We start from the raw sequence: 26,641 nt of genomic DNA on the forward strand, positions 1-26,641 counted from the left end.
TCTCCCCACTGGCCTAGCCAAGCTAACAACAGTCGATATACCCAAGAAGACACATTTTTGAAAGGTGTAAAATAAAACAACAAATTATACTTAAAAATAAATATAACTGTCGAAAATTATACTATACAATATACATTCACATTTACATGATTGGGTCATTCGGCAGAGTTGAAAACATCCATACCCAAAAAGGGTAGGTCGTCCGAATGTTTTGTGCAATCAAAAAGATTAAATACAGTCGAACACATGATTTTATTAGGCTAACTTATACTAATAGGACGTTCAAAGGTCGCTTAGGGGTTTTTAAGATCTTGACACTGTTTTCTTAGTTTTTATTAAGGCTGTAGGAGATTATGTCTGAAGACTGATTTTGTGTTATTTGCTTAGAGAATATCCTCTAATGTTATTTGAGTTTAATCTTGTATAGTCAAGTGCATAAGAGTATTGATTTTATAATTATGCATAAGAGAGATGCATGTTTCATAAGTTGAGTATCAATGTTGTTTCATATTGTCTTTTAATAGTTTTCTTTGGCAAGGTCTATCATTGTAGTTATTGGCTCAGTCTTGGCACAGACATATAAGCCGACCCGAATACTCTCTATTTGGCTGTCCCGTCAACTCTTTAAACGCCACATATCGTGTGCGGCGCGTCATCTGTAACCTTGTCCGAATGTACGGTCACACGGGATTGTTATGCCATTTAGGGTTCTTGCTAAGTTGGAAATTCTATAGCGTAAGTATTGAACAACTATTTTAGGAGCATTCCACGGGCTGTCCCGTACAAACGCATTTTATTTCCTGTGTTGCGACTTTTTTTCGGCATTTAAATCAGGCGATTATTTTTCTGTGTGTTTTATTAACTATTTGTCATAGAAATGAATAATGAATAATGATTTATTGGTAAATAGTTATTTACAAGAGAAGAAAACTCTTATACCTGCAAATCTTCGGAAAATTCACTTTTGTACGGGACAAACGGTAGACAATTACATGGAATGTTCCTTTAGCTAGGACCCTAAGCACCACTTGCACCATCCTACTAAACCGGAGTTAACCGGTTAAAATATTGACCCAGTGTCAAATTCACTGGTAACCAAGGTAACTCCAGGTTTATCCGGTTAACCCCGGGTTAGTGAATGGTGCAAATGGCCCTAAAGGGCGCAACAATCGCGGTGCGTGATGGTGCGAAGGTTGATATTGGGTTGTAGCCACGCGCGTTGACGTCTTTAGCGGCCAAAGTCAATTACTCACACACTCGACTGACAAACCAATGATTTCTACGGACGTCCCTTTTAGGTCTACAAGTTAAGAGGGTTAATGCTGGGCTGGCCGGAGTTCTCGGCGACGGCGCGTCCTAATGCGCCGAGCCTCGCGTACTGCTGTAGTGACGGGGCGTCCCTCGCCGCGGCCAGCAGCCCGGGCACTCTGCCTATAAATCATTTTAAAAAAATACGTTATTTATTAAAACAAAAACATTAAGGTGCCGGGGGACAATTTCGACTGCGGGTTTCAACTAATCGAAATATCTTCCATGTTTTACTATTAACTAGAGTCACACACAATACATACATCTTTTTCCCTATGTGCTATCACCTCAAACCTCAACTAGCCGCAGTTTGCATCAAACGATGGGCGCAACTGCCGGCTAGTAGTTGAGGTTGGTCCACAATTAGGACCACTACTTGAGTATTTTAAAAATATTTATAATTATTAACCTTTGGGATGTTTTTGGGTTATTACTCCCAGTGAGTATTATATTCTTTGGTTATTATAGTATAATAAAATAGCGTAGAATACAACTCTATTGTGCTGCTTTATTCGTAGCATTTTACAAATAAAATTGTACATATGTGTGGTGACCTCGTGCTCTATGTAAACGCTTCGAAATGCGGTGTCTTTGTAGTCTGTGATGGTAGGTAAACATTATAGGAAGAGGAATATAGACATAGACTAGGAATCCTCTAGAGTCTAGACGGAGCTTAGAGCTCTATGCAAAAAAGCATAGAGAAAAATACAGGGGTGCGGGGGACGAGGGGTGAGCGAGTCCCGTGCCGTGATTGGTCCGTTCAAAGACACGGGCGGCACACAAAGACACTTGGCTCGAAAATGGAGTAGAACTACCGTATATTTGTGGCAGAGGGGGTTGCGCTACTATACTCAGTCTGGAGGATGTCTGTGAATATAGATGTATTATTAGATGGTATGTACCTAAGGCGTCATGTGCCCAGGCCTCGGCGAGCTTGATCTCGTGTGCGGCGGACGGCAGCCCGAGCTTGGCGGCGCGCGACGCGCGGGACAGCACCACGGCCGTCGTGTACACGTCGATCGCGGCCGACGCTAGGCGGTTGAGGACGAACTGTGGACAAGGAATATAGGAAATATTTAAAATTTCTGGTGGAATTGTAGATATGTCCTATTCCAAATCGAGTTTGGCATGTCTTCATCGTAAAACTGAATTTGTGATAGCATATTGCGATTTACCGACAATAGAATTTAACTTCCAAGACTCAATAGTAATCAATTACAAAAGAAACGAAAAGAAATCCAAATACAGCTTATACGAACTGACAGCAATGATAGACCACCGATTTAAACTTTCACAATTTGTACTCATTTTTATTTACTAAACGGCGGATTTAAAGCTTAATTTTACGCGATTAAGTCCCGTTTTAGTATATAATAAGTATAATAACAATGACAGACATTAAGAAATCGCTAATAACAATAATTAATTAATTTTACAACATGTAACTGGTCGGAGTCGGCCGTACGCAACTAATTTGCCCCTAAAAGACTGATGTTAGCAGTTATGAGTGTACACCGAAGACTAAACATTATGGAGTGACAGTTCTGTCTTAAGGCTTGGCCAAACAGCCGGCTCGACGCAGCGCCGCGTCCGCGCCGCGTGATGCCGACGCGATCCTGTTCAAAGAGGGCGCGCGCGGATCGCGCCGGCCTCACGCTCTCAACACGCCCTCATCGCGCGCGCCAACGCGGCGCGGCCGCATGTTAGCATGTGCCGCGGTCGCGCGGCGCGGGCGCGGCGCTGCGTCGCGCCGGCTGTTTGGCCAGGCCTTTAGGACAGCCCCTACCCTTAGTATAAAAGCATCGACGAGTATTATCAACGGCTTTTACCTGTTCATCAACAACCTTCCTCCCGTACTTGACCAACGTAGACTCAATGGTCTGCCCGTACGCATCCACACACTTGGCCAACTCCCTAGAAGCCGGGCGCAGTTGATCCGCCACCAGAGGGCTGATGTCGGCGGTGGAGGTGAGGCCGACGACGCGGCCGGCGCGCTTGCCGGCCTCGCTGAAGATGAGGCCGAGGTGCGCGGTGGGGTTCTTGAAGGCGCGCTGGAGCTCTTGCAGGTGGGAGCCGGCGAATTGGATGCCTGCAGACAGAAACACAAGGGATTAATTCACCTATTAAACAACAATTTTAGGGAAAGATAGATACTCGCCCACCGAGGGTTCCGTTCTTTTTAGTATTTATTGTTACTCGTATAGCAGCATCTGTGAAAATTTCAACCGTCTAGCTATCACGGTTCATGAGATACAGCCTGGTGACAGACAGACAGACCGACAGTGGAGTCTTAGTAATTAGTAATAGAGTCCCGTTTTAACCCTAAAAATAGTGACTAAGACCAAATCAGTTTTTTCACCTGGGCGCCACAATGTCACACACAAACACATATGTCTCTTCTTTCTTGCATGGGAAGTAATAAACTGGGATAAAAAGAAACTCGCTCATCCGGCTGTCTATATGTTTAAAGTTAGAATAATCTCTATGTTCTTTTCTAGACCTTATACCATGGAAATAAGGGCTATCATTATTCAATACCTGTCAAAGCCAAGAAGAGACGCAAGATATCGTTGGTGCCCTCGAAGATACTGGAGGATCCTCAGGTCACGGAGCACTCGCTCCAACCCAGTGCCCTTCATGAAGCCCATACTGCCGAGGATTTTTTCTTTTCTAGACCTTATACCATGGAAATAAGGGCTATCATTAGTCAATACCTGTCAAAGCCACGAAGAGACGCAAGATGTCGTTGGTGCCCTCGAAGATACTGGAGGATCCTCAGGTCACGGAGCACTCGCTCCGACCCAGTGTCCTTCATGAAGCCCATACCGCCGAGGATTTGTTCTGTTCTAAACCTTATACCAACGAGATAAGGTCTATCATTAGACAATACCTGTCAAAGCCACGAAGAGACGCAAGATGTCGTTGGTGCCCTCAAAGATACGGAAGATCCTCAGCTCACGGAGCACTCGCTCCAACCCAGTGCCCTTCATGAAGCCCATACCGCCGAGGATTTGTTCTTTTCTAGACCTTATACCATGGAAATAAGGGCTATCATTATTCAATCCCTGTCAAAGCCAAGAAGAGACGCAAGATATCGTTGGTGCCCTCGAAGATACTGGAGGATCCTCAGGTCACGGAGCATTCGCTTCAATCCAGTGCCCTTCATGAAGCCCATAACACCGAGGATTTGTTCTTATCTAGACCTTATACCATGGATATAAGGCCTATCATTAGACAATACCTGTCAAAGCCTAGAAGAGACGCAAGATATCGCTGGTGCCCTCGAAGATACTGGAGGATCCTCAGGTCACGGAGCACTCGCTCCGACCCAGTGTCCTTCATGAAGCCCATACCGCCGAGGATTTGTTCTTATCTAGACCTTATACCATGGATATAAGGCCTATCATTAGACAATACCTGTCAAAGCCAAGAAGAGACGCAAGATATCGTTGGTGCCCTCGAAGATACTGGAGGATCCTCAGGTCACGGAGCACTCGCTCCGACCCAGTGCCCTTCATGAAGCCCATACGCCGAGGATTTGTTCTGTTCTAAACCTTATACCAACGAGATAAGGCCTATCATTAGACAATACCTGTCAAAGCCACGAAGAGACGCAAGATATCGTTGGTGCCTTCAAAGATACGGAAGATCCTCAGGTCACGGAGCACTCGCTCCAACCCAGTGCCCTTCATGAAGCCCATAACACCGAGGATTTGTTCTTATCTAGACCTTATACCATGGAAATAAGGGCTATCATTAGTCAATACCTGTCAAAGCCACGAAGAGACGCAAGATGTCGTTGGTGCCCTCAAAGATACGGAAGATCCTCAGGTCACGGAGCACCCGCTCCAACCCAGTGCCCTTCATGAAGCCCATACCGCCGAGGATTTGGATGGCTTCGTCTACCACCGTCCACGCTGAGTCTGATGCGAACACCTAGAGACAGATATTGGAATTGGAACAAAAATTATTACATACATCGAGTCCATGTAACTTGCCCTAGCCCTGCCCAAATCGCAAGGGGCCCACAGATTACCAGTTCGCCGGACGATATCAGCCTGTCAGTTGTTCGGAGCTGTCAAATTTAGCTTTTAACTGACATGCCAATATCGTCCGGTGGTCGATAATCAGTGGGCCCCTTTATAAAGCTTAGATTCCGGACAGCGGGACGTGTCAAATAGATGCTATTATTAATAAAAAGTAACTATGAAATGGCTACCTGTTAGAGAAATTTGACACAAACACATAAACAATTATTAAAAATCATTTTCGTTTTCTACAAGCACGATAATGATGTGTACTCGTACAGCCTGGCAAAAAAGAGTAGAAATTAAAAAGTGGCAACACTGTAGTGTCGTCCCATCCTCTTATATATATATTGATTCGAAAGGGACGACACTACAGTGTTGCCACTTTTTAATTTCTACTCTTTCTTGCCAGGCTGTAATAACATAACAGAGTATTTGTGTCAGGCGAATGCTTCGTGGATATACCTTGCTGATGGCAGCCTCAAGATGGTAGTCCTTAGCGCCGGTGTCCATGTTACCGGACACCATGTACGCGAGCGACTCCGTCACGTATTGCAGCATCGCCATACGAGCCAGCTTTTCCTGCAATTAAACATTCATGGTCACAACATGCCACTTTGAAATCATGAAGGGATAAATGACCTTGAGGGTTGAACATATACTCTAAGACTCTGAGAAAAATATCTGGCACGATCTTATTTGTAGAGCCATAAGCCACAAGAAGTCACATATTATTGCGGCCATCGAAGAGTAACATATTATTGCAGGTGACTGTACGCTGATAAACTGACAAAACATACCTGAATAGCACTAAACTCCATGAGTTTTTTTTTGCGACGGTAAACTTTGTGTCAGTTAAAGCTGCTCCCATACCAACAAGTACGGTGTTGTAAGTGACATACCTGGATGGTACCGAACTCGATAAGCTTCTTGCCGAACTGCACGCGCGTGGCGGCGTGTTCAGCAGCCTTCTTGATGACCGCGCGCTGCGTGCCGGCTACAGCGGCGCCCATACCGAAGCGACCATAACATAATGGTGTTATAGAGCGGTTACACCGTTGTATGTGACATACCTGGATGGTACCGAACTCGATAAGCTTCTTGCCGAACTGCACGCGCGTGGCGGCGTGTTCAGCAGCCTGCTTAATGGCGGCGCGCTGTGTGCCGGCTAAAGCGGCGCCCATACCGAAGCGACCGTAACATAATGGTGTTTTTCTCAAAAATGGACGGCAAAGTCGACTTTGCCGTCTAAAAAATAAGTCGCGAAGCGCGTGGTTTATGGTCAGTCAAAAATTAAAAAGTTAAAAACATTGCAGGTTCGATTTTGGGACTGCAATGTTGCATACAAATTCCATTATTTGTTGAGTTCCAAACTTTTTAAAAGTTGAAATGGCCATATCAATTGAAGGCACAGGCCCATTAAACAGCCAAACAGATTAGTACTGCGACTATTTACTTGTCTCAAATAGGTTGGCATATTTTCGGCAGAAAAATACACTTCTATTTTTTTTTATAAAAAAAAAAGGCGGGAAGAGCTTTTTTCTGTGAAAATATATACGTAACAACGTTGCTTTTGTAAAATATTTCTATGATATTTATATTTCATGCACCATTTTTGAGAAAAGCACTATATATGACTCGGCTGGAAGGCTACTTGCTGGCTTCGGATTCAATTAAACGGACTCCCAAGGTCGTCCGTTTAAAACGAATCCTCAGCCTGCAAGTAGCTACTTCCGAGCCTCGACAATAATGTACTAATAGAGCGGTTACACCGTTGTATAAGCTACATACCTGGATGGTACCGAACTCGATAAGCTTCTTGCCGAACTGCACGCGCGTGGCGGCGTGTTCAGCAGCCTGCTTGATGGCCGCGCGCTGCGTGCCGGCTAAAGCGGCGCCCATACCGAAGCGGCCGTTGTTCAGGATATTCATCGCAACCTGATAATACAATACACGTGGGATTTAATCATTTTATATAAAACGAACCAGATTCTAGTATTTTTTTCGTGGAGTCATTAACCCATTAATGTAATGTAAGGTCAACATTTTCAAGCCTTTTTGTGGTAATTATATTAAGCTTAGCATGATGATATCATCATCATCTATATGCTGTGCAATGCTTAAGGCAGCATATAGATGATGCTATCAGCAGCATATGCATGCAGCGATAGAGCTGTTTGCGCTCAAATCCGCTTAAACGTAAGTCTTAACTGTAAATACAAATATAATATTTGGTACCTATAGCATAGATTTTGTATGTGGATATAGATATAGGTTTGTTTTCTAAATCCGGTTCGAAATCAATTCTATTAAAGTCAGACCGAGATAAGTCTGTAACGTTCTGATAGCACACGCAGTGCAAGTGTTATTTTAAACGTCAAACTTCTATGAAATTATGACGTATAAATAACACTTGCACTGCGTGTGCTATCAAAATCGCTGCAGGCTTTTTAACTCTAACATTTTTGCCTTTGGCCTGGGCCCAGCAAGCAGTGGGACACTCAAATAGGCTAAGAAAAAAAACAACGGGTCGCACTCCGGGAGTGCCGACAGAAGTGAAAACTCAATGACTAGTCCAAAATGTCTGCAGCACTATGTATAATTGACCCATCCTCCTTTCTATTGAAAAACTTTAGTTCCGCAGCTTAAATTTGTAACCTTAATTGTTTAAAATTCGAATAGAAATTGTAAAGTTACCTTGCAGACCTCGGATCTAAATATATTTGATCAAGATATTTTGAGTTTTATTCACCAGTACTAGAGTTCACTTTTATTACCAACTAGCTGTTGCCCGCGACTTCGTCCGCGTGGAATCTTATCTTCAACATTTTACATCTTCAGTACCTATAATTCTCATATCCAAGCAATGTTGAAATTACTTTCCTTTTTTAGCAAGTTTTAAGTCAAGTGGATTTTGATGTTGGTTGCTGAAATTACTTTTCTTGTATTCTAATAATAGGTACATATGCCCTTATACAAAGATTCAAGTTCTGCACTCTCAAAAAAACCGATCTCCATACAAACTTTCAACCCTCTTCTCACCACCTTAGGGGATGAATTTTGAAAAATGCTTAAATTCGTTTTCATGTTTTTAATTTAATACCTTTTTTTTGCAAAAAGTTCAAGTTCTTAGCTTATAATTAAGTTTACACTCCAAGACGAATATTCATCCCCTTTTTAACACCCTTTGGGCTTGTATTTCCAAAAACGTTGCAATTTTTTTTAGTGATCGGCTAGTCGGCTACTATGCCTTTCTAAGAAGTTTCAAAGCATGTGTAATGGAATCAAACTTTGAACCCCATTTTAACCCTATTAGGGGATGAATTTTACAACACGCTGAAATTACTTTTATTGTCTTCTAATAATATCCCCAAATACAAAGATTCAAGACCCGGGCTCGAAAAAATGTTTGATATCCATACAAACTTTCAACCCCTTTTTCACCACCTTACGGGATGAATTTTCAAAAACGCTGAAATTAGTTTTCTTGTATTTTAATAAAATGTCTTTTTACGAAGTTTCAAATTCCTAGATTATAAGAAAACTTTAACCCCATACAAACTTTCATCCCCTTTTTAACCCTGTTAGGGGATGAATTTTTCAAAACGCTGAAATTACTTTTATTGCTTAAAATAAAATTTGCACCCGAAGACGAACTTTCATCCCCTTTTTAACCCCCTTAGGGGTAGAATTTCCAAAAATGTTACAGTTACTTTTTTTGTAATCGGCTATTATCCCTTTCTAAGAAGTTTCAAAGCATTTGTAATGGATTCAAAATTTCAACCCCTTTTAACCCTGTTCGGGGATGAATTTTACAAATCGCTGAAATTACTTTTCCTGTCTTCTAATAATATCCCCAAATACAAAGATTCAAGTCCCGCGTTCGAAAAAATATTTGATATCCATACAAACTTTCAACCCCCTTTTCACCACCTTAGGGGATGAAATTTAAAAAACGCTGAAATTAGTTTTCTTGTATTTTAATAATATATCTTTTTACGAAGTTTCAAATTCCTAGCTTAAAATAAAACTTGAGCCCCATACAAACTTTCATCCCCTTTTTAACCCCCTTAGGGGTTGAATTTCTCAAAATCGCTTCTCTCTCGAACACTTTATAAATGTAATCTGGTGTGAAAATTTCAACTTTCTATCTTTTGTAGTTTCGGCTCTGCGTTGATGAATCAGTCAGTCAGGACACTTGCATTTATATATATAGATTTTATCAAGATCTAGCTTTATTGAATTATATTCGAGTGATATAAAGTTAGAATGTAACTGTGAGATCCTCGTATTTCAGCCCGTACAAGATTAGAACATGAGTTTTATTGCTTAATATAAAGTCCAGTTTTAAATAATTGACCTGATTATGATACGTTATGACTAAAGTTCTTAGGTGAATAACACTGTCCGTCACACATGACGTCAGCGCGTTACGCTGTCTCGAGTTTATAATTTTTTTCCCACCTCAAAAAGTGCTCAGCGCCGCGCCGCTAAAGAAGTTTTCACTTCAAAAAACTCTAACACTTGCACTGTATGTGCTATCAAAATCGTTGCAGACTAACCTCGGTCTAACTCTTAGGGGCTTGGTAAAGCATCCGTTAAGGCAAATGTAATATAATAAATAATATAGAGTCTGTGCGGAAAGAGAAGAGTCGTGAAATCTATGGGATCCAATACATTCTACGACTCTTCTAAAAAGAAGAGTCGTATATACGTATACACGTAATACGACTACGAATACGATACGATACGAATGTATGTATATACGTAGTTAGAACTACGTATATTATCTAAATTTAATCTTCAGACACCCTTATCATCTTCGTATCCGGAAGTATGTCTACAATGCGGTAATGAATGTATTATCGCTGTATGATACAACGTACCAATAAGTCAACAACTGCGATTACACAATCATACCTACTGTTGTGTAATCTAAATTACTATAAACTTAGCCAATCAAATAAAACAAATCTTGATAAATTTATGGCAGCTTGAATTTTACGTAAAAAAAATATAGTTTTTTTTTAAGATTAATAAGAACTATGTATCAACACAGCTTTGACAATAAATAAATCTTATCTTATCTAGTATCTTATAATTATCATCATGTAGGACGTAGCAGGATCAGCATAATCTAATCTTCGTACGTAAATCTCTATTTATATTAAAAATGTCAAAGTAACTCCACAGCCTGGAAAAAAAGAGTAGAAATTAAAAAGTGGCAACACTGTAGTGTCGTCCCTTTTAAATAAATATATATAAGAGAATGGGACGACACTACAGCGTTGCCACTTTTTAATTTCTACTCTTTTTTGCCAGGCTGTACCCGTCTGTTACCTTTTCAAACTTAAATCGCTGAAACGATTTCGATTGAGTTCACATAATAGAAATCGTCCCTTAAAGACAGTGGAAATTATTATGGTAGTACAAATTCTTCGCAAAAATGCTTCTCTATGTTTATGCTACGACAAGTACGGCAATTATGACTAATATAATTAGGGCAATTAATTATCTAACGACTTTTTATTAGTTAATAAGTGCTGCGGCTGTTGTAATCTAGAAATTTCGGGAATTTTAAGCTTATTCATTCGATTGGTATGTAAGTAAATATTTCACAAACTATTGTCAAATAAACATTTAGCCTGAAGCTTTTTAGGGTTCCGTAGCCAAATGGCAAAAAACGGAACCCTTATGGATTCGTCATGTCTGTCCGTCTGTCTGTCTGTCCGTGTATGTCACAGCCACTTTTTTCCGAAACTATAAGACCTATACTGTTGAAACTTGGTAAGTAGATGTATTCTGTGAACCGCATTAAGATTTTTACACAAAAATAGAAAAAAAACGATAAATTTTGGGGGTCCCCCATACTTAGAACTGAAACTCGAAATTTTTTTTTTCATCAAACCCATACGTGTGGGTTATCTACGGATAAAAAGGTCTTCAAAAATGATATTGAGGTTTCTAATATCATTATTTTCTAAACTGAATAGTTTGCGCGAGAGACACTTCCAAAGTAGTAAAATGTGTGTCCCCCCCCCCAGTAACTTCTAAAATAAGATGCCCAGTTGAGTTGAGTTTTCCTACCCAAGACGCTTCAAGTAGCTGTATGGTGACATGTCAATAGAATGTAAACTAACCTTGAACCCGTTGCCGACGCCTCCCAACACATTTTCATTGGGAATGGGAACGTCTTCGTAGTACACCTCCGTGGTGTTGGAGCACTTGATGCCCATCTTGTTTTCCTACCCAAGACGCTTCAAGTAGCTGTATGGTGACATGTCAATAGAATGTAAACTGACCTTGAATCCGTTGCCGACGCCTCCCAACACGTTTTCATTGGGAATGGGAACGTCCTCGTAGTACACCTCAGTGGTGTTGGAGCACTTGATGCCCATCTTGTTTTCCTACCCAAGACGCTTCAAGTAGCTGTATGGTGACATGTCAATAGAATGTAAACTGACCTTGAATCCGTTGCCGACGCCTCCCAACACGTTTTCATTGGAAATGGGAACGTCCTCGTAGTACACCTCAGTGGTGTTGGAGCACTTGATGCCCATCTTGTTTTCCGGAGGGCCGGATGACACGCCGCCGAAGGAGCGCTCCACGATGAACGCTGTCACCTGCCATAGTCAAATGTAGATATTAGGATTTATACATTGAGATATCCCCTAGCCACCCAGCCGGGCTAGCACATGATTAGCGCGACAGTATCTCGCCAGCGAGAGAGACTACCCCGTCCCTTTTTAATTAATACAATTAGAAAAGGGTCCACAGTTTTTCAATATTTATTTTGACAAATCAAAATTACATTTGTCTCGGCAAGTTTTGACGTGTGAGCGGAAGAATATAAACTGAAAGAAATAAAAGACATAAATGCAGTCCAATATCTAATTAAAACACAAAAAAAAAATTAAATAATTTGATCTGCTCCCTAAAGTGAATTCCCTCGAATTTAAATACAGTAGGTAAATCCCTTTGCCGACTTTATTCATACATGAGCTTCGAAAAAGTTTGTGATTACTTGCAAAAAATCAATTTTATCGAGTGGTCCCTTATCAGCTTTGCTTATCACTTATCAGTTATCACGGTAAGATTAAAAACTTGAACTTCAACGCTATAATAAGAGATAGCTATTAGGAGCCAAACCAAAAAAGTAATTCATTTGATTTATTAATCCGATGCCCACCCGATACCCCATTAATTTTCCCCCATTAATCTTTATCATTATCATTAAAGACCTCACGAGCGACGCTATCGACTACTTACGGAATACTAAATTTAAGCTATGATATGCATGTTAATATTTAAAAACACAGTGTATAATGCCATACGATAAATAAATAATCATTTCGGAACACTTTGCGTGGTAAATAGAAATATATAAAAATATCTGACCTAGAAAGAAACGCTTTTAACTAATAATAGACGTTGACATTGAACAATTCATATATCGAATTCAAAAAACACGTATTTGTACTATGGACTTCGGAGTCGGTGCCAATTCTCGATCCGGACATAATAGATAAAATTATTATTGTATCTACGTCAGTTTCGCTGTGTTTGTATTTGAACAGTAGTTTTAAAATAAGATAACATATCGATCGTTTTTTTGTTAAAAAAAAGTATAGTTTGTGAGACTTCTATATCTGGAAATATTCTTTTATTTTACTTGCTTTGATTTCTACCAATGATACTCGTAAGGGTACCATTATTTTTTCGGTAAAGGATTTGTGACACTACTAAGTATAGTCAGCAGCAGAAACTAAGCGGGCGATTCAAAATGACTTTGACGCGACTTTATTGTTAAGAGTATAAGAGCGCGACCAGGCAATTTTGAACACCTCGCAACTTGAGCAACTTCTGCTGCTAACTGTAGAATGGTTTGAACTTTTTCACTGTTATGATTTAGTAGAGGGTATTTCAAATGAAAATTTTAGGATTTGTAAGCTGCATTTAACCTCCTGAGACTATTATAAATGTACAATACAATATCATCATGTTCATTCGTGCAATCTAATAGTATGAACCTTTCATGAACCAAATAAAGTAGCATTTCTTTTGTTTCATTGCTTTTTAACACAAACAAAATTCGTTCTAATTTACTTATTGAATAAGGTTCAAATAAAAAATTCGACACTTCATATGGTGGGTCATACGAGGATAATAGTTGCCTTGTCGACGGTCTTCCCGTCCTTCTGGACAGGTGTCTGCGCGAACACGGTCATGACCTCGGCGACTCCACCGTTGCTGATCCAGATCTTGGAGCCATTCAGCTTCCAGCCAATGGGCTGCTCGCGTCCTGTATACATGTCATGTTACAGCTCACACTAGTCCTTACCTTGTCGACGGTCTTCCCGTCCTTCTGGACAGGTGTCTGCGCGAACACGGTCATGACCTCGGCGACTCCACCGTTGCTGATCCAGATCTTGGAACCATTCAGCTTCCAACCATCGGGCTGCTCGCGTCCTGTTTACATGTCATGTTACAGCTCACACCAGTCCTTACCTTGTCGACGGTCCATCTTTCTGAACCGGTGTCTGCGCGAACACGGTCATGACCTCCGCAACCCCACCTTTGCTGATCCAGATCTTGGAGCCGTTCAGCATCCAACCATCGGGCTGCTCGCGTCCTGTTTACATGTCATGTTACTGCTCACACTAGTCCTTACCTTGTCGACGGTCTTCCCGTCTTTCTGGACAGGTGTCTGCGCGAACACGGTCATGACCTCGGCGACTACACCGTTGCTGATCCAGATCTTGGAGCCGTGCAACTTCCAGCCAATGGGCTGCTCGCGTCCTGTTTACACGTCACGTTACAGCTCACACTAGTGCTTACCTTGTCGACGGTCTTCCCGTCCTTCTGAACAGGTGTCTGCGCGAACACGGTCATGACCTCGGCGACTCCACCATTGCTGATCCAGATCTTTGAGCCATTCAGCATCCAACCATCGGGCTGCTCGCGTCCTGTTTACATGTCATGTTACAGCTCACACTAGTGCTTACCTTGTCGACGGTCTTCCCGTCTTTCTGGACAGGTGTCTGCGCGAACACGGTCATGACCTCGGCGACTACACCGTTGCTGATCCAGATCTTGGAGCCGTGCAACTTCCAGCCAATGGGCTGCTCGCGTCCTGTTTACACGTCACGTTACAGCTCACACTAGTGCTTACCTTGTCGACGGTCTTCCCGTCCTTCTGAACAGGTGTCTGCGCGAACACGGTCATGACCTCGGCAACCCCACCATTGCTGATCCAGATCTTTGAGCCATTCAGCTTCCATGAGCCGTCGGGTTGCTGGACTGCACGCGTCCTGTTTACATATTACAATTTATACTAATGTGATTTAGCAGAGACATATTTTAGGATAAATCTCGTCTTCTTTTTGGGTAAGAACGACTCGCGAACATACCAACAACCCAATTCATAATATGCAGAAGAATTCCTAGTATACCAAGTTCAAGAGCAGGGGAATCATAGGATTTATATATAGGAACTATGGGCGCGTGGTACGGTCAATCAGATGATAGAGTCGAAAGTGGTAGACCACTTTCTTGGCTGACTATGCAGAGAGAGTATTATGAATAGACCACAAGCGAGATTGGATCATTAAATGGTTTTTTACTATATTAAACCTTAACTTTTTTAATCCCACCCCAATATCAGATTATTTTAGAAACAGCAGATTGCTAACTTACTTGATGGAACCAGCATCAGACCCTGAAGACGGCTCAGTGAGGCAGAACGCAGCATACTCCCCACCAGTTACCCTGGGGAGGTACTTCTGCTTCTGTTCTGGAGTACCGAACAACAGAATACCCTTGAAGCCGATGGACTGGTGAGCTCCGAGGGTGATGCCAACACCCAAGTCGTGAGCGCCGACGATCTAGGTAAAATAGACGACGGCCATTATCATCTACCTAGATATTATGGTCGTTATCATCTACATCCACCTAGATATTATTCTAAACCTAGGTTGATGTGTAAATGCGTGGGCCTATATGCTGAATAAAATTCACAGTGGGCGTAAAAGTGTCTATATGTGTGTGTGTGCGTGTGCAGCACGAACCCGCACTGACAGGGTCGCCATGTAAGGTGTGGCGTCAGTTGATACAACAAATAAACGGCGAAAACTTTCCAACAAAACTTTGAGTACTTTAATGTTATGGTTAGTTTAATATACCCGTAGACACTTACCTCAACAAGACGCGCGTACTGTGTATTGCTAAGACCGAGACCGCCAAGCTCACAAGGCACCTGCAGACCGAAGGCACCGAGGTCCCAAAGACCGGCAAGCGTGTTTGGCTCGATCTTCGCGTCATTGTCGTTCTTCGCGGGGTCGTTGACCTGTGCACCGATAAAGTTCATGCCATTATCAGATATATTTTAATGTCGTATGATAATTTCATTTCATTTTATTTGAAACATATTTACATAACATTACAGTCGTAGCTAATGCGTCATAAAATATAAATTAACAGCTTAAAACTACACAACACAATAATAACAGTTGACGGCCTAGCAGCCATCATCCCACAAAATCTCAGGCATTCACTTCTCACAGTAAGTTCTCATAATAAATATTGTAAGTTTCAGTGCCACTTTTAACTATTACTTTTTTAAGTTTCATAAATAAAATAAATAATCAGAACAGGTTGATCCTTTTCTTAGCAACATATGTTACAAGATACATAATTTCACACCATCTTTTTGTATTTTTTTTCGTGTAGCACTTTTTTGCTCTATCAGCAAGTGAGAACTCAAGAGAGAGTTGAACTCAAGCTTTTTGGATTTGTCAGGAAAAGGGTTAAGCAAAGTTTATTTTAAAAAGATAGACATTAAAGGATTCTTTAGGAAAAATTATTAGAGCATGTCCCACGCAATCTTACTATATTAGGGTTCCGTACCCAAAGGGTAAAACGGGACCCTATTACTAAGACTCTGCTGTCCGTCCGTCCGTCTGTCACCAGGCTGTATCACACGAACCGTGATAGCTAAACAGTTGAAATTTTCACAGATGATATTTATATTTCTGTTGCTGCTATAACAACAAATACTAAAAACAGAATAAAATAAAGATTTAAGTGGGGCACTTGCCCGGTTTTTTTATATAGAAAAACTCTTAAATTATTCTTTATAAGTACTATAACGTGGCAAATAATCATAGGGTCCAACGAAATGTAGTTAACATAGAATATGAAATCGTGTAAAAAAACGCTTGTAACCTGTAAGCACATTTTTTTTGCAAAAAATTAAATTGAATCATACACCGAAAAAAAAGTTCACAAACTTACCTCTTGGAAGAACTTCTCAACTGGTGGCACAAGTTCAGCCAACACCTGTCTCTGGTCCTCAGCCAGCGGCTCAGGGTACGGGAACACTGTGGAGGTCTCTAGGGCTCCTCGGAACAGATTCAATGTGAATGAGTCGCTTGAGCGTGGTCCGGGACGCTCCTTCTGAGCTGCCTTTGTTGCCTCTGTGCGGCGTCCACCATCATTACTAGAGCAAATAAAGCAAATAATTTTTGTTGATATAAACTTATTACAAGGGACAGAAGCTCAAGGCATTGACCTGAGTGGCTGTACAATCACTGACTCAACTGAGTTGTGTTGAGTTGTTAGTGGTTGTAGATGGTCCTGGGTTTGAATCCCAGTAAGGGCATTTATTTGTGTGATGAATACAGATATTTGTTCCTGAGTCATGGGTGTTTTCTATGTATATAAGATCTCTATGTAGATCATACAAGCTTTGCTTAGTTAGGGGCTAGGTTGATCTGTAGATGTCCCCTAATATTTATTTATTTATACATTGCCACAATTTGTCATTGCTAAAGCCTTGCAGAGTTAGCTTAGTCTGGTTCTTGTAGAACCAGACTAAGTTGTCCAGAAGTGTCCAGTTGAAGCTTTCTTAACTCGTGGAGCGCCCTACTGTCACACGTGTGCTGGTAACTAGTATAGGAGTTCCATACTACGGTAATTCTGGGGCGCTCCACGGATTAAGGACTATTTTGCAAGGGAGGATATTGTCTCAAAATTTATTGTTTTAATGTTTATTTGGGCACAAACGGTACAATAATACTTAACTAATTATTGCTTTGGTTTAGTAATATAAGTAGTAACTATTTATTAATCTGTGGTAATATCCAGGTAATACAAACAGCAACACTTACTGTCCATAAGTGGACCTTATGCCTTTTGTAATAAGGTTTACAAACTGTCAGTTTACTGAGTGAGTTATGGTACAAACACTAGCATAGTATTCTTTCAATGTTATATGAATTAAAAGCTTTGACACACATAGTTGGATTCATTCAAAGGTTAAGTGACCGCATTTGTAGTGAATGAAATGATAAACATTCACAATGGCATCAATCATTTGGAAAATACTACCTATGAATGATTTTTCCATTTGAAATATCATAGAAGAATAACATTGAAAATAACTATATGCATTCATTATTATTACGTTTCTTGGAATTAATTATAATTAGAGGTTAATTAATAATATGTTTGCATGCCAACAATTAAAATTTTAAAACAAGTGAAAGTATAAAACCAAATTGTGTACGTAATATACGTAACATACTGGCTGGCAATTGCAAAGGGCAATCGAGACAAATTCCAGAGTTACGGGATCTATTTGCGGCTGTATACGGATGCCAGCAGTGGTAATGGCATTGAATGGCCCTATAATAAGGTCGAGGTCCAAAGTCCAAGGTTGGTCTCCGTAGGGATCGAGGACGTGGTACTCACTTGTAACGCGGGGTAGGACGAGCATATGCTGGTGAAGCCGCCACACAGCGGCCAGCAGAACTCAACAGCTTGGCACCCTTCATCTTCAGTCACTGAACACGGATAATGATATCGAAGATTACGTTTGCTTGCAACCACTCCTTACAGTTATATTCGGATGATTCAGAAATATATGTTCATCGTTCACTTAACTACAATTAATTGATTATTCTGACTACAATGAGATTTTAACCTACAGAACTAAACGATAAATCATAACAAATAAAAAGTCTAAAAAGAACTTTGCTCTCCACCCACAACTTTTCTACTTGAAGCACTAGCACAGACTAGAGTAGAGTAGAGAATTTTGTTCTGTGATTTATCTCCTTATCACCAAAACGTGCCGTGACGTACCCGGACACTACTTGTGGCATGAATAATGTCAAGTTTACACGTAGAAAGTAGTTGTATTCTAAGAAATTTGGTAACTTGAATAAATTGATTGCTTATTTCATAAAAATATCACTAATACTCAGCTTTATTTTCATACGAAAAGTATTTTTTTATATATAAATTGTTCTTAATTTTTACGGACGAGTTTTTAAATATGGCTCGAACATGATCTATGAAGTATTCTATTTTTTGACAGTTTTGACGCTTCATCGCACATGACAGTGACAGTTTGACAGTTCCGCAGTGTTTCGTATCACTGGGTGCAGTGATATGAGTGATTCACTCGAACTTATCAGTATTTAGAATAGTTATTCACATGAATAACTAACGTTGTGTTGTTTTTTATTTTGTATTTTTGTTTTTAAAGTTGTGTTTACCGGCAGGATGTTGGGAATGTTTATGTACATGCTAGAAGCGCGGAAGGAGTTGCTGGTGGGCCTGTCATTATCTGTATTGTACATAACCTATTATCTAGTGGAAGTAGTCAAGGTAAAATCCATTATCTTAATAGTGTTAAGCCCTCGCCTTACAAAGCGTCCCGCTGGTATCGATTGAACGTTAACACTTGAAGTATAGGTACTTTCTTATTAGTTTCATATTGCAATAAAAGTTCACAAGTACTTTTAAAGTACTGTTACATTTTCAGTGGTTAGCGCTCCATTGCCACCCACGCTTTCCAGTGCAGGGCATATATTATTCAGTTATCGGAACATACTATAGATATTAGTAATAAAAAAGGAAAAGATTGTTCTTGAACATTCTAGACTGAAAATTGTATATAGCATTTTTTAGAACTAAATTCGCCTTTTCCTTGCCTTTAGCATACTGAGAAAACTCCAAATTAGGAAGTAACAAGGAAAAAGTATTAATGTTTCCTAAATTTTTTTGTATTTGGTACTACATACATTTTATTTTAGTGTGACATATTTTAAGGCAAATTAAATCAAATAAGATTTAAAACCATATCTCTGTACTAGCCTTATGCGGATTAGAGACTTATTTATTATTAAAACACAATAAAGTATAAAAATACAATTACTAATTATCATGATTATAGGAAAAACGTGATTAATAATAGCACATACATTCCACCAGGACAATTTATTCATTTACCCACTTATTCATAAATGCTCTACAAAACTCAATTAGCTAATCATTTGTCCTTATTTGTCATTTTGACTTATGTATTTCTAAGAAAGAGATAAAGCATAACTAAATCAGGCCCGTAAAGTTTTATGAATAAGGAAGTTAATTCTTATTTTCTCATAATGTTTCTGTTGAGAAATGAATGTATACTATACCTATATTTTATTACCAACAAACCTACAGCATTGACTTAATCTCTAATAATAGCCAATGACATGTGTCAGTGTTTGTACAGCTGATTGGTATGAATGAGTTGTATGAATGAGGAAATTGAAGTTTTTCCTGTAACACTGTGTAACACTGTGTTTTGGGCGAGCTCGCTCCATCGTAGGCCACGTCTATGCCTCGGCTAGTCTGTGGCCATGAGTAAGCCCATTCATAATAAAAAAAAAAACAAAAAAAAAAAACAAGTTGTACGTAAATGTGTAATAGATAATAAGATATATGTAATATCTGGGAGACCGAACTTTGCTCGGAGATAACACCTAGCTAGATTGATTTTTCGCTCCCAAAAACCTCCATATAGCAAATTTGATCAAATTGTTCGAGCCATTTACTAGATCCCTGAAATATATATATAGGTATTATTGGTAGTACGTATATATGGCTCGTTTAAATGTATAAGATATGATTTTTTTAATACCAAGTATCACATAATCCATTTCAATACTTAAATTAAAATTAAAATCTTATTTCCAAATTTTAATGCAATCATTAAGCAATACTAGTGCAGCCAGTAAAAAAAGACACAGTTAAGATTAAAAAATTGATGGACACATATTTTTTGCAGAGGCCATTACTAGTATGTGGCCCGGGAGCTCTACGGTCCCTTCTCGAGCGAGATGTGCCGCTACTACAAACACCGTACTGGCCGACCCCTTGGTGCGTGGAGGCGCGCTTGCAGACTGTCCTCGGGTCCATACTGCGTTCCTTGTTACTGCCACACGCGCGTTACCGGCGTGAGGTATGTGTAAATATAACATATACATTACATGTTAAAGTTATTTTTTTAAACAGATTTATTTATTTATTTTTAATAAATAAACCCGTTTAAATAATATTTCATTTTAAATGACAATTGCAATTTTTACACTATCAGCTTTTTTTGTGTTTGAAATTTACTTGTTTACTGACAAAGTTGAGATGACAGAGTACCTATACTTTTATTATCCGTGACAGCGGTGAACCTGTGTTCTATCTGCCCATTTGTTCCAGGTCTTACGGCTAGCAGACGGCGGGCAGGTAGCCCTAGACTGGCTAGAAAACTCAGCGGGTCCGGGGGCGCCAGTATTACTCGTACTGCCGGGTCTAACGGGCGGCTCGCAGGCGGACTATGTGCGCGCGCTGTGCGCCGCCGCGAGACAGCTCGGTGCGCAGGCCGTCGTGTTCCATTATAGGGGACTTGGAGGGATCAAACTCACGGTAAGTCACACCACAACTTACAACACAATACTACACAACTTTCGGTATCTACTACTACAATATCTACTCAGTTTTCCCCGGCGGCATCCGAAAGGTCCGATAATCCGATCTATAGAAATGGCCCTTTACGAAAGCTGCATTAGGTAGTCCTTGCAGGACTACACAACTGCAGGGATAATGAAATTGTAGGTGTAACTAGCGTTCAGGAACAGTACTACCGTGTACCTATAACATCTAATGGTGCACTCAAATCTGATGAATGCGCAGTTAGCATGCCATTCGCGAACCGTTGTTCTCGTGAACATCGACCCTTTCTCAAGATCTGGACGCATCTCTACAAACTCGTAAACATACATAAAGCTATACGTGGGCCATACTGCCATACTGAACATTTGTGGATTCTGATATATGAGACGACTTATTTTTTTTAAAGTGGCCAGTCCAGGAATTTTCAGTATGCCCTAGGTACCAATGGTTTTTTTTCAGACGCCGCGCCTCTACTGCGCCGTGAGCCACGAAGACTTGGCCGAGGTCGTGGAAGCCGTGTCCGAACGGGCCGGTGATGCACCAGTATTAGCAGTCGGCGTGTCCTTGGGTGGACTTATACTGGGACAGTACTTGGCCGCGGCGGGCGACCAAGCTAGAGTACACGCAGCCTTGGTTGTGTCTTCACCGCTTGATGTTGAGCGAGGTCAGTCCCTTGTATGTAAAAGCCGTGTCCGAATGGAGACGCGCCAGTATTAGCCGTCGGCGTGTCCTTAGGTAGACTTATACTGGGACAGTACCTGGCCGCAGCTGGCGATCAAGCTAGAGTACACGCAGCCTTGGTTGTGTCTTCACCGCTTGATGTTGAGCGAGGTCAGTCCCTTGTATGTAAAAGCCGTGTCCGAATGGAGACGCGCCAGTATTAGCCGTCGGCGTGTCCTTAGGTAGACTTATACTGGGACAGTACCTGGCCGCAGCTGGCGATCAAGCTAGAGTACACGCAGCCTTGGTTGTGTCTTCACCGCTTGATGTTGAGCGAGGTCAGTCCCTTGTATGTAAAAGCCGTGTCCGAATGGAGACGCGCCAGTATTAGCCGTCGGCGTGTCCTTAGGTAGACTTATACTGGGACAGTACCTGGCCGCAGCGGGCGATCAAGCTAGAGTACACGCGGCGTTGGTTGTGTCTTCACCGCTTGACGTTGAGCGAGGTTAGTGACTTATATGTAGAAGCCGTGTCCGAGCGGTGACGCACCAGTATTAGCCGTCGGCGTGTCCTTGAAAGGACTTATTAATAGGACAGTTCACAGTACTTGGCCGCGGCTGGTGAACAGGCGAGAATACACATGGCACTAGTTGTGTCTTCACCGCTTGATGTTGAGCGAAGTTAGTCACTTGTATGGAGAAACCGTGTCCGAGCGGTGACGCGCCAGTCTTAGCTGTTGGCGTGTCCTTGGAAGGACTAATACTAGGCCAGTACTTGGCCGCAGCGGAAGATAAGGGTGCACGCAGGTAAGTTCTTTGATACGAGCAGTACCTATAGCGAGGTAATGCATATAATGAATTTAAATTATTCGATAAATTTGGAAAGAATGAGCTCATAAATAAATGTTTAAGTATGTAAGTATAACGTACGTGTGTTTTGACGTGACGTAATGTCTTTTAGTGACCCCTACATTGTGAAATAAGTATAATCAAGGACACCGGTATCCATGCGGAAAATTGAATAGGTATGTCAACACGATTGTATCTATTATCAAGCGTATAAAAACGCTTGTTTAATGTCGCTTTGTGTGCGATGTTACTATGTGCTTCGGATTTTAAAATACCTATGTACTTAATACAGAGTGGAAATAAATCTCTAGGCGGGAAACTTAACCGTTAAATTAGGAAGCCGTTTTCGTCTTCTATAAAACATTCTTTCATCATCATGATCATCATCTCAGCCATAAGACGTCCACTGCTGAACATAGGGCTCCCCCTTTTGGGGGGTGAATGCCATAATCGCCACGCTTGGCAGGCGGGTTGGCGATCGCAGTCGAGTACCTACACCGAATTTGAGGGACGCTGCTGCCCGTCCACCGGTGGTCTTGGACGTGGTTTAAGGACATACCCGGGTCCTGATGGACGCAGTTTAAAGACATACCCGGGTCCAAAAAAAAAAAATTCTTTAGCACAAATAAATTTAATTGAAAACTTTTACTACCTAAGGCTTGTTTCCTAGATACCTTTAATTGAAGGGTACCTATTGATCTTATTGAAAACAAAATGACACTGACTGGAGAATGCAATCCCTCGCTAATTTCATTCAATTTGCAATACATTGCGGCATTTGGTCGATCGATCAAATTCGTTGCACCTACATAGCAATTATCTCAAACCGCATGCATTTTTTTGCAACGTCTGTGCACGTGTGTGCGTCTGTATCTGTGTGAGCCTTAACACATTCACTGCCAGCGACCCAGGCGGGTTCTCTCAACTTAGGCGCTTTTCGGTACATACGAATTTTCCCGTGTTATCGGCTACGCTCGTAGCGCGTAGCTCGCGCTGGCACTGAATGTGTTAACACAATAAAATTTTATAACCCCCCCAGCGGCCATAGTTCTTTCCAACCTGTAGAGTCAAGCTTGGTCGTGATTGCCAATGATGAAACTGGAGGTAGTGTATTGACGCTATTGTTAAGCTCTTTAACGATAGGTACTTACGATACGTCTAGATTACGATGTGTCTCAAATATCTATCACCTTCACATGACTTCACATCTCACAGAAAACTTTTCTTGACAGGCTCAGAATGCATGGAGCGCGGCCTGAACGCCCTCCTATCCCGGCACATGGCCCGCAACCTGCGCCGCACCGTTTGCTCCCACGCCCTAGTAACCGCCGGCTCCGACGAGCACGCCCGGGTGGAGAACGCCACATCGGTCCGGGCGTTCGACGCGGCGTTCACGACCCGCCATTTTGGATTCGGGAGCGTCGAGGCGTACTATCGCGCGGCCACGCTCACGGATAAATTAGGAGCTGTTAGGGTGCCGCTGCTGTGTTTATGCGCTGCTGATGATCCTTTTCAGGTATGGTACCCTGCATACTTACATCATATCTTTCATTTTTTTTATAAGGCCCACTTGCACTATTCCACTGACCCGGTGTTAACCGGTTAAGCTCTGAGTTGCCATGGTTTCCAAAATTTGACACTAGGTTAACGGTTTAACCGCTTAACCCCGGGTTAGTGGGATGGTGCAAGTGGCCTCAAGCGGGTGGTCAATGCCCCGCGCTTATATGTGACTTTAAAGTTACCATATTTGACTTAGGGGTGTGAACCTATCCTAGGTTTAGAATAGGAACCCTTTTTTTTATGGAGGGACTCCAATACTTCTAAGTCTCTTAGTGGCCATAATGTTTTGTGGTAACTGAATTGTCAATGTCAACTTTTGATAAGCCAGCGTATTATGGATGGGTTTATCCATGTTTATCCACGTGATAAAATAACTTTTTAACACCGTGAGATAGAAAGTGACGGATACCGTTTTATCATGCTGTCACGTAGACAAAGAGCGACCATCATATCCGTACAGGTGGCGTATTATGGATAGATTTATCCATCTTTATCCACGTGATAAAATAACTGTCACTGTTTAACACCGTGGGTTAGAAAGTGACGGACACCGTTTTATCACTCTGTCACGTAGACAAGAACGACCATCATATCCGTACAGAACTTCAAATTCAAGACACAAATTTCTCTCAATAACTCTTTGCAAAGTTAAATTTGGATATTGACAATGGTTGCTACAATATATTTTTTGCCACGTTCGTGGCAAATAAGCATACATTTCATCTTATTGTAAGCGGTTACCTTAACCTGTTAATAATACAGTTTACAAAGTGTTGAAATATAGTTAGTCGAAACATTTTTTTTTATTCCAGCCGCTCGAAGTCCTCCCGCTAGCCGAAGTCGCCGCGTCCAAGTCCGTAGCCCTAGCGGTGCCCGCGCGCGGGGGCCACATCGGGTTCCTGGAGGGCTGGTGGCCGGCGCGGCAGGACCAGTACATGGCGCGCGTCGCCGTGCAGTACTTCTCCGCTTTACTCCGCAACCCCGACTTGCTCCACACTCCCCCTAAGGTACAAACGCAGACTGAAAAGATTGAAACAGGCAAGCAGGAAGAGCTGGAGGGAAAGGTAACCTGCTGACTGTAGAGGTATTTTGACAGTATTAAGTACAAAGGGCGCTTCGGTTTTTTAGGCGTGGAACGGTTTTCTAAAATATATTTACTGTATCTTGTAATATTCAGATCTCAGAATATCCAATATTTTACAAATAGGTACATCGAAAGCTGTTCTAAAATGTCCGAATGCTGCACAAATTTTAAAACTGAAACATACCAAATAAGTTTGAGGATAATAAACTAAATATTTATGTAGTCATAGGTCCCGATCAAATCTTTAAACTCTAAACTAGAATGCTTTAATATTAATAATAGTTCTAGAGCAGAAAATATTTCAGTAAACCGCTCCCTCGTGCCTTATAGCCGGGCCACGACATTACGCCAAGCGGGAGCGATGAGCGATATTCTCCGCTCGTCGCTGTCGCTGATGCCGTGGCCCGGCCTTACGCTTCGTCCGACGAGCTACGCTCTGAAGTGCCTTCGCTCGACATGTGATATTTTTTGCCGCGGCGGGATCACCCGGCTTGTAGCGTCCCTCGGAAACGCTTCGTAGTTACAGTTGCAACGAGAGTTGAACACAGCGCGTCATGTATTATAACATGTATAATGTTAGACCAAGAAAAGTCTGCAGTGATTTTGATAGCCACCGCAGTGCAAGTGGTATTTATAACGTCATAATTTCATAGAAGTTTGACATTTAAAATAGCACTTGCACTGCGTGGGCTATCTATAAAGTTATCGATATTTAATTTAACTAGGCATCATTCTAAGTAATATTTTAAGTAGGCGTCTTTTGCTTTGCCTGAAGATCAGTTTGTAATTATAATTAGATATACATGTAAAATTTAAGGACATATGCCACAAAAAATAAATGCTGTCATAGCTAAATTATCATAAATCACAATATCATCAATAGCAAACATACCTAAGTATACAAAGTCAAGATCTAGTGAAAAAGTTCAATATACTATCAATTCTGTAGTCTATACATTTTTTTTTGTATTTTTGTTCCCAATCCATTTCCATCAACTCTCGTTGCGACACTTATAAAAATATCAATTGAATATTATACTAATTAATTAATATATACAACGACCGTGTTGTGAGCTAAAGTTTTAAAACCGGTGCTAAATTTAGTGGCTTACTAGACTGACGAAACGTCAATATCAGCACGCATTAGATTCCTTCAAATCTTTAAATTTTCTGAAGTACCACATAGTTATTTATTATTAACCAAAGGGTTATTGATTGTAATAGAGATAAAATCTAAGTGGTCGTTCAGACGGGACAATTTTTAGTACAATTTACTTAAGTTGACAATTTAATGGTGTGGTGTGGACGCAAGAATGAAATTGGCTCGCCGATTCCATTTGATTTGATTGTAATGGCTCCTCTACACGATGGGCCAG

The 26,641-nt window shown here is 41.2% G+C and overlaps 2 protein-coding genes across 2 annotated transcripts; one reads left to right on the forward strand and one right to left on the reverse strand.

Moving 5' to 3' along the window:
• Positions 1-78: 78 nt before the first annotated feature.
• LOC134679869 (very long-chain specific acyl-CoA dehydrogenase, mitochondrial) lies at positions 79-18,430 on the reverse strand. The gene is made up of 12 exons (XM_063538781.1): positions 18,087-18,430; positions 16,629-16,833; positions 15,532-15,681; positions 15,033-15,220; positions 14,509-14,647; positions 11,801-11,959; positions 7,128-7,274; positions 5,802-5,918; positions 5,076-5,244; positions 3,138-3,397; positions 2,211-2,358; positions 79-1,431 (listed from the first exon to the last, which is right to left on the reverse strand). The coding sequence occupies exons 1-12, from the start codon at positions 18,167-18,169 to the stop codon at positions 1,301-1,303; spliced, it is 1,896 nt and encodes a 631-aa protein (XP_063394851.1). The 5' UTR covers positions 18,170-18,430; the 3' UTR covers positions 79-1,300.
• A 317-nt stretch (positions 18,431-18,747) lies between these two features.
• LOC134679831 (phospholipase ABHD3) lies at positions 18,748-26,611 on the forward strand. The gene is made up of 7 exons (XM_063538731.1): positions 18,748-19,007; positions 20,455-20,628; positions 20,880-21,086; positions 21,573-21,681; positions 22,183-22,278; positions 23,854-24,137; positions 24,994-26,611. The coding sequence occupies exons 1-7, from the start codon at positions 18,903-18,905 to the stop codon at positions 25,255-25,257; spliced, it is 1,239 nt and encodes a 412-aa protein (XP_063394801.1). The 5' UTR covers positions 18,748-18,902; the 3' UTR covers positions 25,258-26,611.
• Positions 26,612-26,641: the final 30 nt, after the last annotated feature.

Source organism: Cydia fagiglandana, chromosome 3 (assembly GCF_963556715.1).
Source record: "Cydia fagiglandana chromosome 3, ilCydFagi1.1, whole genome shotgun sequence".
Lineage (NCBI taxonomy): Eukaryota > Metazoa > Arthropoda > Insecta > Lepidoptera > Tortricidae > Cydia > Cydia fagiglandana.

What these genes read in the sequence shown, in the direction of transcription:
- LOC134679869 (XM_063538781.1), bottom strand. Translation starts at nt 18,169, where the DNA reads ATGAAGGGTGCCAAGCTGTTGAGTTCTGCTGGCCGCTGTGTGGCGGCT. An exon ending in ACGGGAAGACCGTCGACAAG is followed by an intron (nt 11,960 to 14,508) that starts GTAAGCACTAGT and finishes TGACTATGGCAG; the next exon opens with GTGACAGCGTTCATCGTGGA. An exon ending in CTGGGCACATGACGCCTTAG is followed by an intron (nt 1,432 to 2,210) that starts GTACATACCATC and finishes AATGATTTATAG; the next exon opens with GCAGAGTGCCCGGGCTGCTG.
- LOC134679831 (XM_063538731.1), top strand. Translation starts at nt 18,903, where the DNA reads ATGTTGGGAATGTTTATGTACATGCTAGAAGCGCGGAAGGAGTTGCTG. An exon ending in AGCAGTCGGCGTGTCCTTGG is followed by an intron (nt 21,682 to 22,182) that starts GTGGACTTATAC and finishes GCGTGTCCTTAG; the next exon opens with GTAGACTTATACTGGGACAG. An exon ending in ACCGCTTGACGTTGAGCGAG is followed by an intron (nt 22,279 to 23,853) that starts GTTAGTGACTTA and finishes TTTTCTTGACAG; the next exon opens with GCTCAGAATGCATGGAGCGC.